Genomic DNA, 13976 nt, shown 5'->3' on the forward strand with positions numbered 1-13976 from the left:
GGGTCCTACCATAAACTATACATCTTGCACACTACACATTATTGCAAAATATGAAGTGAATGTTTCTTTGCACACAGTAACTCATGAGTATTCCCAGTGGGAAATAGGCTGTTTTACATGATGCAACTAATGATTCCTACAAGTAGTTTGTATTAATTGACTTTTGGGGAACGGGTCCAACTGGTTCCGGTTCCAACTAAGACCGGGTCCGACTGGTCCCAGAAATGTCCAGCCGGGTCTGGTTCGAGTCTGGTTCCCAAAATTTTCATCTTTTGCCACCTCTACTGCAGAGTGGCTGAGCTTGCAGCAGCACAATCGGTCATACGCGTATATTGTGTCCATAGTCCTGCGGGTTATGAGTCCCTAACCCACTACGTGCTAGCCTATGCTAGAACTGATCGGGGTCGCTATATAAATACATATCTAGAAATCCCATCGTGTAACTTGCAAATCTCATCAAAGAAATTGGTCATAGGTACTCTCTCCCAGCGGATTCACGCTCCAGGAAAGAGTAAGTTCTCAGTTCGGGGTAGTACAATATAGGCACTCGCCTCTGTCTGGTCATCCCCAAAAGGAAATTTTCTTGGCGGGGCGAGGATCAAATGTAATCCTGACTCCTAGGTCAGTAAGACCTGCTAAGCAAATCCCTTCATAGACAAAATAGGTATGTCACGTTATTTTTGAACAAGAAATTAAACGCTTACTGACGCGGCATAACCGTGTTCTAGGCTCCGAAATCCACCCATTTGCACTAGGTACTGGCAGTAGCGCCTGCACGGCACACCGAACGCTTACCGAAACAGTAGTACAAAACGACAGATGGATAGACCTCTGAAATATGCCTCCTCTTATCTGACTAATCCCGTATCATTGCAACATCCTCTCCACAGTCCACAGCTAGGGAAGAGTACAAGTAAGTACAGGTAGGGTCATGTATAGTCGGTCAAATATGTATCTTTCCCGGCCGCCAAGTGGCGCTACGGTCTGGATTCGATAGTTGGCTGAGCCCACACCCCAGCTGCCCTGGCGGCTCTGGCGGCCCTGTGACGTCACGCGCGGGGGGCGGAGCTACACAGCGGCCGGCTGGAGAGTGACCGCAGACCAGCACTGGACGGCCTCGCCGCCGAGTGCTCCGGCGGGTCTGGCCGGGAGAGGCGAGCAAGCGGATGCGTTAGGAATCTAACGAATGTGAGGGCAGCGCGATGGTCTAATGATGGCTGTGCTTTCATGCGCCGTGTAAATTGTAGACTGAGTGCTATGAGCTATCAAAGGATTATCTGGTGTTTCAACAGGGGTCGCTGACCTAAAAATTAAGATGGTTGCTCTTGATACGATCGAATGCTTGGTGATATGATGATTAGCGCAAGAGAAATATTTAATCGAATTATGACCGGTTATTTTTTGATAAAGCAAAAACTTTTTTCATTTTTTTGGCATTAACGGGAAAGCGTTAAGCCATATCTACTGAAAATCTTAACCTGCGCCGGGCCGGGGGGGGGGGCGATTTGCGCCCCCCCCCCAGGTTTTTCGCAGATAGCCGAAAAACGGCGGCGTGCAGCGCCACCAAATTTTGCATACCTGTGTTTCCATCTATTGCGCATACTGTGTGCGAATTTTGACCTTATATGACTTAAGGTCAGGTCAACAGGTCGGTTTGAGTGACCTAACGTCACAAAAAGTTTGAACTTGCACCAAAGCTACAACTGTTGATATGCAGATGCAGTGATACGGCATCTCAAACCTAGAGCGACTACACTCAAGTTCAAGCTAACGGTCTCCACTCTCCAATTCAGATACCTATCGAAACCTTTCCGCGACCCGGTGCTGTGGCTCAATCAGTGGGCCAGCTGGCCGCAGACCATACCCGCAGGGCATGAACCTTTGACCATATTAGGTCAACACGCCGTGGCCCCAGCCCGCTCGCCAGGTCCGCGCTCATTGGCCGACGCGGCAACCGCACAACCTGTCCCCTCCCCTCCGTAGTACTCGCAGCGGCCGGCGGATTCAGCCAAGTTACCGACCTGCCCAGCGTGGGGAGGGCCGGCCGGGAAAGACACATATTTGACCGACTATACACCTAAGGAGCAGGCAGCAGTCGTCCGCAAATATTGAGTAGCTACGCTCCAGTACTAAATTTAGGCTGTCATACAATACGAGTATGTATGTACATGTACATGCGCGTGAACAAATCCTGTTTGCTACAATCTGATCTGATACCATCTTATCTGATCCTGTTTCTACAACCACCACTCGGCTCCGTACGCCCCTGGCTACCTCCACTGCCCCCCCCCCCCTTACCGGAAGCGGCTGGTGCCGGCGGCCCTGGCGGAGCCCCGGTCCCTGTCCCGCCTGTCGTCGGGCCGCCGGCCGCCGTGCTGGCCCGGCGGGGAGCGCGCTGCGCCGTGGCGTCTCACTGTAGGCCGGCAGCCCGAAAAAGCGCTAGAAATTCCCCCAAACTGACTGTCCGCAATATGAACAAAATAGGTATCATTTAATCCCAAATTGATCGAAGAATATGATTCCGATGCCATTTTTGCCCTAAGGTCGAAATTGAGGTGGTCAGTTGTCACCAAACACAAGACTATTTAGACTCGCTAGTGGCCACCACATTTGCCGATTTTAATGTTAATCTTTAGTTGATATTTATTAGTTGACCAGTTGTCGTTTTGAACGCAGTTTTCTGTCAGACTAGGTCAGGGCACTGTTGTTCACTGTACCAACAACATTCTTACATATTGCATCGCTTTTCTGCAAGATAAGCTAGCTTTTTGCAAGCAGCTGCAAGACCTAAATAAAAATCATGTCTAAATTTTTAAATAGACTTTTATAAAAACGTTATTTCGAGCAGCTAAAAATAAACATCTTATACTAGCCGCTGAGTACTCATCTTTCGTTCCATATAGGTGCTTTGCTGCTTTTCCCTGCTACTTTTCGAGATATGCGCCAGTAAACCACATGATGTAGGGGCAATTGTCACCTCGCCGCTCTACTGAATGCCCGGCATTCTTTATAGCGCTGGAAGTTGTGAAAAACTAACGCTTATAATCTGAATAAAATATATGTCCCTGAGCTCAGAATTGATCAACGCACACAATGCTGTCAAATTTTTTGGGCCAAACTAAAAAATTCAGTCATTATTAACCCCCAAACACAAGTAAGTGATAATCAACAACAACTTGCTCTTAAGTTAGACTTTTTGAGAAATGTTATTTCGAGCCGCTAAAAATGACCGTGCCATACAAACCACTAATCATCTTTCTGTCATGCCCTACTCGCAATTTTTGCTAATGCCTGCTACTCTTCGAGGTCACGTGACATCACCATTAAAAGTAAATGGGGAGATAAGGAAACTGTTGTTTTTGCGCATGGAATGATCTCAAACTATCTCAAGCACACGGAATCGTGATTTCATGCACTCCTTGCAAGATCCGATGCTTTACTTTTGCATTTTTGACCTTCCGTGACGTCATTTATGACGTCACTACGGTCATAGGAGTTTCTTGTCAATAACTCATGATCAAATTGAGCCAGCGACTCGGGAAAGCCACCAATGGACTCGGGAAGACCTCCTGAATCGAATGATATGCAATACGACCTCATTCGATTAAGTTCGTGGCCTGATGGGCTCTGACCTGACCTTGACTCGAGGTCAACACCTTAAGTTGACCTCACCCGAACAAAAAGTATACCATTCGACGCGCCTGAGCCAGGCAAACACGATGGTGCCAAAATCGCTGCTCTGCGGCCATTTTATGCGAAATTATTTACCAAAAACCAAACCCTACCTTGGGCTTTTTGACTTCACCTCAGAGGTTACCGGTTGACATGGGACCTTAAAATCGGGTATCAATCGTTCCGTCTTGAAACGGCGCACACGCTTGTTTTTTCCGCGAGGCTCTAGCTCCATTAGGGGCGAAACGGCGAAAAGGGGTCGTACCAACCCTCCCCCCTCGGCCGGCCGAGGGGGTGGGGGGTCCGACAATAGGTCCGGCGAGGGTTAAGCAGCCCCACTTCGTTTTTAGCATGTTTGCTTGTCGCTGAAATCAACAACTCAATCACAAATAATTTCTAGCACTTTTCCGGGCCCCCGGCCCAGTGTGCGTCTGTCGCGCGCGCGCCGCTTCCCCGCCGGCTCCTCGTCAGCCAGCTCCCGCAGCAGCCGCTTGGCCTCCGCGATCTTGTGCTCGAGCCGCTCGCTGCTGGGCAGCGACTCGAAGCTGCCGGCGCGGCGGCCCGGCTCGGGCGCGGCGCGCGGCTCCGCCAGCTGCGAGTCGTCGCGGGTCCGCCGGCGGCTGGAGCGCCGCTCCGGGGGCGGCGCCGCGCCCGGCAGCTGGCGGCGCGGCGGCGGCGGCTCCCGGCCGGCGCCAGCTGCACCGCCGTGGGTCACCAGCTGCAGCAGCAGCGGCTCCGCCAGCTCGGACGGGGCGCGCACCAGCTGGCCGCGCCGCTGGTGCGGCGAGTCCGGCTTCGTGGTGCGCTTGGGCTTCAGTGGCGACTCCTGCGTCCGGCGCCGGGTCGGCGAGGGGTCCTGGGACTTCTGCGGCGAACCCTGCTCCCCTGAGCGCCTCTTGGTTGGCGAGCTTTGCTCCCCAGACCTCCTCTTGGTCGGTGAATTCTGCTCCCCAGACCTCCTCTTGTTGGGTGAGCTCTGCTCTCCGGACCGTCTCTTGTTCGGCGAGTCCTGCTGTGGCGCTGCGCGCCGGCTGCGGCCGGAGCCGGCCGACAGTTTGTCGCGCAGCGCGGCCGGTAGCCTGCGCAGCCGCGAGTCGCGCGCGCCGTCCTGGCTGCTCTGGGACAGCTTGGAGACGGCCGTGCGGCCCGAGGAGCCCGAGCTGGGGCCGCTGTCCTTGCTGACGGCCGCCCAGCCGGGCCGGCGGCCGGTGACGCGCTCCACCACCGCCGCCAGCACCTTGCGCTTCAGGTCGAACGCGGCGAATATGAAGGTGCCCTGCAGGCCGTTGAAGATGAGGAACGGGTACCAGAGCCAGTCGGGGCCGCCGAACCGCGCTACGAAGCCAAAAATCTGCCGGACATAGTGGGACGTACAGCGCACGAGACATTGGTGGGCGTGTCGTCCATTTTGTTTAATTTTTAGCATTTTTAGAGGCTTTATAGTCAGTGAAAATCGGCAACTGAGTAACAATTCATGTAAGCACACGTGTTGTCTGAATGAACGTCTTTAGAAACAGCTGAATAAATATAAGTATGCGTAACTCTTCATTTTCCATCGTACATCCTTTCAGATATTTTATATAGAAAAAAGGAAATTGTTACACATTCAGATAGCAGCTTATTCACAAGTTTCAATCATTTCAACATCCAAGTTCTTCTAGGAATAAGTGACTGAAGTAAAAGTTGACCAAAGCGGGTATATATTGACAAAATACCAAAGAACGTCACTCGCGCTCACCCATCCAAGTCCCATCAGCAGGGCCAGTTTGAGGTACAGCGCGAACCGTATCTTCTCGGTGCGCGCCTGCCGGCTGGACAGCGCGGGCGTGCCCTTGGCCGCCTGCTGGGCGCCGGTGGACGGCGGCGCCTCGCGCTGCTTGCCGGCCTTGGACCGCACCATGCTCTCTGACCGAGTCATGGCGTACCTGGCGGTGGCAGAGGCGGTCGTTAATCGTGTGACTGGGTGTCTGTCTTGGGTGATAGTATGGCTCACCCAGTGAGACTTTGTTAGGAACTTCCACTACCCGTATATCATTCCGAGTCGCCTTGGCTTCAGAGCAGTTAAGCACCCACGACACGGGTCACCAGCTCCACACAGGCGGATTCAGCTGACCGTCAAATCACTCGACCATTAGGAACCGCGACCAGCGCAGCGCGCTGAGGTACCAAACAGCCCACCGCCTAATGGACTGTGGTCAATGGCCGCTGGCTCTAACCTGGCTCAAGCGCTGAAAGGTCACGTGGTTCGCTCCATTGGCCACCGTCGTGACCCTTATTTTACACGGAGAGCCAGATACAGCCAAATTCTCTTCACATCCATGTAATTAATCAAATGCCGAACACGAGCCAGCGCCCGGCCTATAGGGGCCGCCGAGGACACTGTCCGGCTCGTGTTCAATTTTCTGCTGACGACGCTCACCTGCTGGCGCGCGTCTGCACATAGATGCCGTGCACGGTGATGGCGAACAGGACGGCGTTCTCCAGGATGACGGCGCCGACGGGCAGCGCAAAGAACAGGCCCAGCGCCGACGGGTTGTTGAACCAGCACAGGTGAGTGGCGTACCGCGGCCTGTGGCACAGAGGTCAGAGGTCACAGGTCACAGGTCACAGGTCAGGGGTCAGGTCACTGGACAGGAATCAGAGGGCAGTGTCAGAAGTTAGTGTCAGAGGTCAGTGTCAAAGGTCAGTGTCAGGTCAGTGTCAGAGTCTAGTGTCAGAGGTCAGTGTCAAAGGTCAGTGTCAGGTTAGTGTCAGAGGTCACAGGTCAGAGGTCAGGGGTCAGGTCCCTGGACAGGGGTCAGAAGTTAGTGTCAGAGGTGAGTATCAGAGGTCAGTGTCAAAGGTCAGTGTCAGGTCAGTGTCAGAGGCTAGTGTCAGAGGTCAGTGTCAGAGGTCAGTGCCAGGTTAGTGTCAGAGGTCAGTGGTCAGTCTCAAAGGTCAGTGTCAAAGGTCAGAGGTCAACGTTCAGTGTCAGAGGTCAGTGTCAGAGGTCAGTGTCAGAGGTCAGTGTCAGAAGTCAGTGTCAGAGGTCAGTGTCGCAGGTCAGTGTCAGAGGTCAATGTCAGAGTTAAGTGTCAGAGGTCAGTGTCAGAGTTAAGTGTCAAAGGTCAGAGGTCAACTTTCAGTGTCAAAGGTCAGTGTCAGAGGTCAGAGGTCAACGTTCAGTGTCAGAGGTCAGTGTCAGAGGTCAGTGTCAGAGGACAGTGTCAGAGGTCAGTGTCAGAGGTCAGTGTCAGAGGTCAGTGTCAGAGGTCAGTGTCAGATGCCAGTGTCAAAGGTCAGAGGTCAACGTTCAGTGTCAGAGGTCAGTGTCAGAAGTCAGTGTTAGAGGTCAGTGTCAGAGGTCAGTGTCAGGTTAGTGTCAGAGGTCAGTGGTCAGTGTCAAAGGTCGGTGTCAAAGTTCTGAGGTCAACGTTCAGTGTCAGGTCAGTGTCAGAGGTCAGTGTCAGAGGTCAGCCGCAGTTCAAATGAGAGCCGGCCTGGGCACAGGAAGGGGTCAAAGGTCGGAGGCTAGCCGGAGGTCAGTTGAGAGATGATCAGGGGTCAGATGAAAGATCAGCTGAAAGGTCAACCAAAAAGTCAGTCAGAGGTCAAATGGAGGTAATTCAGAGTTCAGATGAGATAGCATTCAGAGGCCAGATGAGTGAGATGAGAGATCCATCGGAAGTTCAGGCTGGCCAGTGTGAGCTCATTGGAAGTCCCACACCCTATGGCACTATCGCTGTCACTCGGACTGTATATTCTCGGACACTGTATACTCTGCTGGAACTCACCGGTAGAAGGCGAGCACGCCCGACTGGTCGATGAAGATGGCGATGCCGACAATGAGCGCCGGCAGACCCCAGGCATACAGCGAGTACAGCCGGAACGACTTACGGCGGGCGTCCGGACTGTGGGAACACAGCACACAGCATACATCACACAGCGCACAGCACACAGAGAACAGAGGGGTCACAACAGGCGTACAGCGAGTACAGTCGGAACGACTTGCGGCGGGCGTCCGGGCTGTGGGAACACATCACACATCACACATCACACATCACACAGCACACATCACACAGTACACAGCGTACAGCACACAGAGAACAGAGGGGTCACAACAGGCATACAGCGAGTACAGCCGGAACGACTTGCGGCGGGCGTCCGGGCTGTGGGGACACAGCACACATCACACATCACACATCACACAGCATACAGAGAACAGAGGGGTCACAACAGGCGTACAGCGAGTACAGTCGGAACGACTTGCGGCGGGCGTCCGGGCTGTGGGGACACAGCACACATCACACATCACACATCACACAGCATACAGAGAACAGAGGGGTCACAACAGGCGTACAGCGAGTACAGTCGGAACGACTTGCGGCGGGCGTCCGGGCTGTGGGAACACAGCACACATCACACATCACACAGCACATATCACACATCACACATCACACAGCATACAGGGAACAGAGGGGTCACAACAGGCGTACAGCGAGTACAGTCGGAACGACTTGCGGCGGGCGTCCGGGCTGTGGGAACACAGCACACATCACACATCACACATCACACAGAGAACAGCGTAGTCACACCGCGAGTACAGTCGGAACGACTTACGGCGGGCGTCCGGGCTGTGGGACACATCACACATCACACATCACACAGTACACAGTGCACATCACACAGCACACAGAGAACAGAGGGGTCACACCGCGAGTACAGCGAGTACAGTCGGAACGACTTGCGGCGGGCGTCCGGGCTGTGGGAACACAGCACACAGTGACACAACACACATCATACCTCACATCACACAGCACACAGAGAACAGAGGGGCCACAACGGGCATACAGCGAGTACAGCCGGAACGACTTACGGCGGGCGTCCGGGCTGTGGGGACACAGCACACATCACACAGCACACAGCACACACCACACAGTACACAGCGCACAGCACACATAGAACAGAGGGGTCACAAGTTCAGGCATACAGCGAGTACAGCCGGAACGACTTGCGGCGGGCGTCCGGGCTGTGGGAACACAGCACACAGCACACATCACACATCACACAGCACACATCACACAGTACACAGCGTACAGCACACAGAGAACAGAGGGGTCACAACAGGCATACAGCGAGTACAGCCGGAACGACTTGCGGCGGGCGTCCGGGCTGTGGGACATGGGCATACAGTCAGAGGACAAATGGCCACAACAGACGCACAGAGGAACAAACACTAGAATGGCTCGATCGATGTAATGTTTGTAACCCAATAGAGCACAAACTGTTCACTTGGAGTCAACTCTATCGACTCTTCTCTCCTTGGCGGGGTTGGATCCATCCCAGTTGTCGCCAGAGTCATTAGCTGACCCCTGATTGGTTATCGGCTACTTTTTGTTCGCTTATCGGCTAGTCCTGATTGGTCGTCGGCTTGTCTCTGATTGGTTACTAGCAGGGATGCGGAGCCGGAGCCGGAGCCGGAGCCGGAGCCGTCAAAAAAGGGGGCGACTCCGGCTCCTTTTCTTACGAGGAAACAATTATTTACCTAGTTCGGTTTGACAGTACAAGGCGTAAAACAATGTGGTATTCAAAATAGCCTTGTTATACAAATACAGAAGCAACGTGTACCAATCCCATCGCCTTTTTTCTTCCACCCGTATTTAATTGATCGCATAGGGGATGTACTGAGTAGAAGCCGGAGCCGGAGCCGCCGGAGCCGGAGCCGCCGGGGCCGGATCATTTTACTCGGAGCCGGAGCCGGAGCCGGAGCCGCCATGACATTTCACCCGGAGCCGGAGCCGGAGCCGGAGCCGATTTTTTCTCCGGAGCCGGAGCCGGAGCCGGAGCCGTCTGAAATTTCCGCGGCTCCGCATCCCTGGTTACTAGTCTCCAATGCACCCTGGTGTTGTTCAAATAAGACTGTGCTGTGCTGTGTTAACTGCCGTGCACTCATGAAACTTTTCTGCAATTTCGTTCCACATGAAGAATAAGGAATGCTGATTTCAGCATTAGCATATCGTAATGTTATGAAGATCGTGAGCGCAAGCCAGAACAGCGCCATTCTCTGTTCCCGTCGGTTGGTGTCGACTGTCAGAAGTGACTTCTCCCGCCTCGGACTCTGGCAGACGTAGCTAACGACTCCGTGCGTCTCTCAGTGCGGCGGCCGGCGGGTCTGTCTCCGGTACCGACTCCGGCCGGCGGGTCTGTCTCCGGTACCGACTCTGGCTGGCGGGTCTGTCTCCGGTACCGACTCTGGCTGGCGGGTCTGTCTCCGGTACCGACTCAGTCCGGTGGGTCTGTCTCCGGTACCGACTCAGTCCGGTGGGTCTGTCTCCGGTACCGACTCAGTCCGGTGGGTCTGTCTCTGGTACCGACTCCGGCCGACCGCGTCTCTCAGTCCGGCGGCCGGTGGGTCTGTCTCCGGTGCCGACTCCGGCCAACCGGCGGATTTGTCTCCGGTACCGACTCCGGCCGGCCGCGGCGGGCGGTGTCTCCGGTACTGACTCCGGCGGCCTGCGGGTCTGTCTCCGGTACCGACTCCGGCCGGCCGCGGCGCTCCGTCAGGCGGCCGGCGGATTTGTCTCCGGTACCGACTCAGCCCGGCGGCCTGTGGGTCTGTCTCCGGTACCGACTCCGGCCGGCCGCGTCTCTCAGTCCGGCGGCCGGCGGGCGGTGTCTCCAGTGGGCGGCTCAGCAGGTGTTACACACCACAACTACGTGCCAACTGCCGTCCCACGGCGGCGCCGAGACCGGGACCGGGACCGGGACCGGACCGGGACCGCGGCAGATGGTCCCGCCGACCGACCGCTGACTGCCGCCGGGCGTATTGTTCACCTTCAACAGCAGTCGGCTGTCGCTGACAGACTCCTGTGGTGGTGAATAAGGTGCCGTTCAGTCCGAGTCGGCCTGTCCCAGCGGCATCGTCATGCTGCATGTGTGGATGTGTGTCGTGCTGGCACGTTTGGGGGCCAAAGTTCGCGATGCCAGGATGAATTTGAAGAAGTGGGATAGCCTTCCAGAAGCATTAACGGTCCGGAAACTGATATAGGTAGGATAGCGGCACTGCCAGGGTGCAGCGCCTGGTGTCAGCAGAATAGATGGGTCATCCCCCGTCACGATTGCTGTTGCTGTTAGACATCAATGGCTAGGTAGGTAGTCGTGTTTTAACCCTCGCCAGGCCAGGACCTTTTTCATAACGTGGACGGCCAGGGGCGGGGGGGGGGTACGACCCCCTGGCGATTGGCTCCTATGACACTTAGAAACACCAAATTGTACAGGGTAGGTGGGCCCATAGGACATCCCGCCCCTGTGCAGATTTGGTTGCTCTAGTCAATATTTAGGGGGGCTGGGGTGGGGTGGGTGTGGGGACTTAAATGTAAAAAAAAATCGCTAAAACAGGTCAAAGGTTTTGGCCTATAATTTTTGATCTGGTAAGGATAGAGCAAAAACAAAAGCACCAGTGAACTTCGCGCGTTCTTGCGCATCGAATGGTAGGTATGTTTTTTAGCCAGTCTAAGTGACCTGACATTTTTCCTAATTAAGTAAATTTAAATTCATTAATTAACCCTAGAACGCCTAGGGGGGGGGGGTTGTATCAACCCCCCCCCCCTGAGGTTTTTTCGAAGTGCACGCTAAACGGCTTGTCGTAGCGGGCTGAAATTTTCAATACCCTCTGGGGCAACCTTTGCGCATCTTTTGCCGAAAAAAATTGATCGGGTCATGTCAGGTCACGGAGTTATGACGTCATAAGAGGTACAGCCTCCGGCCGACAGTTACCAAACGTGTGCGCCGAATCCCTAGGTTTTCTGCCGGTGACAGAGGCGGATCCAGCTCAGAGGTTTGGGGGGGGGGGCAAACCATAAAAATTTATCGATTCTTTCCATGCATCGTCCATAGGCGTAATGTTAAAATCATGCCGTTTGGGGGGGGGCAAATGCCCATTTTGCCCCCCCCCCTGGATCCGCCACTGGCCGGTGATACCCACATTGTTTGATGGATCATGATGAAACTTCCCATGCATGTTGGGGCAAGCATTGGCTATCGTGTGGTGCAAGAAAATTGACCGGGTCAGGTCAGGTCACGGAGTTATGACGTCATAAGAGGAACAGCGTCCGGTACTATTTTTGAAAAGCGCCCGAACCACTATTTTGCTAATTCTTGTCACCTCAATGGGAATATGCAGCAATATTAGCTTCTATAAGGAGCAAATGGACCTTCCAAATCCAAAAATACAATCAGATTTCAAAAATTTAAATTTTGATTTTTCGAATTTCTGCCGCCGACTGTGACCTTGCCGACTTCCGGCGCTCCCAACGCGCCATTTTTAGAGCTAGGGAAACGAAATACATACCAAACGATAGAGAATTGATCAAGGAACACGATAGTGAAGGTTTCAAGTCGATATCTCCTACCGTTTTGCCGCAATCGCCGCGGAAAGTTGAAAAAAGTCTATTTTTCCGAAAATTTGACCTTTGACCGGTCAAAAGTAGGTCAAATGTTGACCTAGGACCAAAAAATATACCACCAATCGCGAGATCTCGTTGAGAGCAATCCGTTGGTTTTTTCCGCTAAGCTCTACAACCTTCCGTTTCGAAACGCCAGGGGGGGGGGGTCGTAACAACCCCCCCCCCCCTGGTCGTTCGTGTTATGAGAAATGGCCTGGTCGTGCGAGGGTTAAGCGCAAATTAATCCACTTTACTAGCAAATAGTTTGACCTTATTTGACCTCCGATGACCCGACCTAAGTGTTTTAGCAAGCAAACATCAAACTCATCTTGTATCGATCTGAACTGAGCTGTTAGAACACAAAAACGTTGAAATAGATCATATTTTACAATGGGGGCTATTCGGGCAAAATTTTGGATCACTAATATCGTGCTACTTTACTCACAGATGATATTTTTAAGCATTTAGACCAGGTCGGGTCAGGTCAGGTCAGGTCAACCAGTAAGGGTCGTGACGGGTATTCGTAGTGCCTACGTGTCAACCGCCTCTGACAGCTTCGTAACATGTTACGAAGGCACCAAACATGCTTGAAACATAATTATGATGTTGTTAACCAGCGACTCGTTTGGAGATTCAAAAGCCCGTGCGTCTCTATGGTTTTTCGCTGATAACTCAGACACGGCTGCGAGTTTCGACTCGAAATTAACCCTCGCCCGTAAACGGCGATCTGCCACCTTCGCCCATGCAGGGGGGGGGGGGGTTGGTGCGACCCCCCCCCCTTGGCGTTTGAAAACGGAGCGTCGTAGAGCTTAGCGGAAAAGACCAACGGATTGCTCTCGCCGAGATCTCGCGATTGGTGGTATATTTTTTGGTCCTAGGTCAACATTTGACCTACTTTTGACCGGTCAAAGGTCAAATTTTCGGAAAAATAGACTTTTTCAACTTTCCGCGGCGATTGCGGCAAAACGGTGGAAGATATCGACTTGAAACCTTCACTATCGTGTTCCTTGATCAATTCTCTATCGTTTGGTATGTATTTCGTTTCCCTAACTCTAAAAATGGCGCGTTGGGAGCGCCGGAAGTCGGCAAGGTCACAGTCGGCGGCAGAAATTCGAAAAATCAAAATTTAAATTTTTGAAATCTGATTGTATTTTTGGATTTGGAAGGTCCATTTGCTTCCTATAGAAGCTAATATTGCTGCATATTCCCATTGAGGTGACAAGAATTAGCAAAATAGTGGTTCGGGCGCTTTTCAAAAATAGTACCGGACGCTGTTCCTCTTGTGACGTCATAGCTCCGTGACCTGACCTGACCCGGTCAAGTTTCTTATACCATATGATAGCCAATACTTGCCCCAACATGCATGGGAAGTTTCATCACGATCCATCAACCGATGTCCGTACCACCGGCAGGAAACCTCGGGCGTTGGCACTCAGTTTGTGAAAATCCGGCCGGAGGCTGTTCCCTTTGTGACGTCATAACTCCGTGACCTGACATGACCCGGTCAAATTTTTTTTTATCAAAAGATGCGCAAGGTTTGCCCCATAAGGTAGCCAAAATTTGGCGGCGCTGCGCGCCGCCGTTTTTGCACTATTTCCGAAAAACCTCAGGGGGGGGGGTTGCACCAACCCCCCCCCCTACATGGGCGAGGGTTAAGGAAAATGGTCAAGGAGAATTTTGTGGCTGCATAGGTGTGACATGCCTTCATTAAGACTCGAATATTCACAATTCGGCATGCCGTTCCATACGATTCACACACAAGTGTCTGCTGACTGGTCGAGGCTGACCTTTTTTGTGACGTCACAGGTCATCATCCATTCAGTTGACTATCCACATGTCAGATATATGATATACATTATATCCAGACCCATTTGAGATACC

At 53.1% G+C, this 13976-nt stretch overlaps 1 protein-coding gene across 1 annotated transcript in view; it reads right to left on the bottom strand.

The window, feature by feature from the left end:
* Window positions 1–2294: 2294 nt before the first annotated feature.
* The window catches only part of LOC122368197, a 31897-nt gene continuing 20215 nt past the window's right edge, over window positions 2295–13976 (bottom strand). Inside the window, exons 6-11 of the mRNA XM_043341911.1 lie at window positions 7446–7562; window positions 6092–6241; window positions 5411–5597; window positions 4388–5023; window positions 4102–4264; window positions 2295–2413 (exon numbers count right to left, since the gene is read on the bottom strand). Of these exons, the coding sequence (XP_043197846.1) occupies window positions 2295–2413; window positions 4102–4264; window positions 4388–5023; window positions 5411–5597; window positions 6092–6241; window positions 7446–7562 (1372 nt within the window). The remainder of the gene's footprint in view (window positions 2414–4101; window positions 4265–4387; window positions 5024–5410; window positions 5598–6091; window positions 6242–7445; window positions 7563–13976) is intronic.

This window comes from Amphibalanus amphitrite, unplaced genomic scaffold, assembly GCF_019059575.1.
Source record: "Amphibalanus amphitrite isolate SeventyFive unplaced genomic scaffold, NRLGWU_Aamphi_draft 000931F_arrow, whole genome shotgun sequence".
NCBI lineage: Eukaryota > Metazoa > Arthropoda > Thecostraca > Balanomorpha > Balanidae > Amphibalanus > Amphibalanus amphitrite.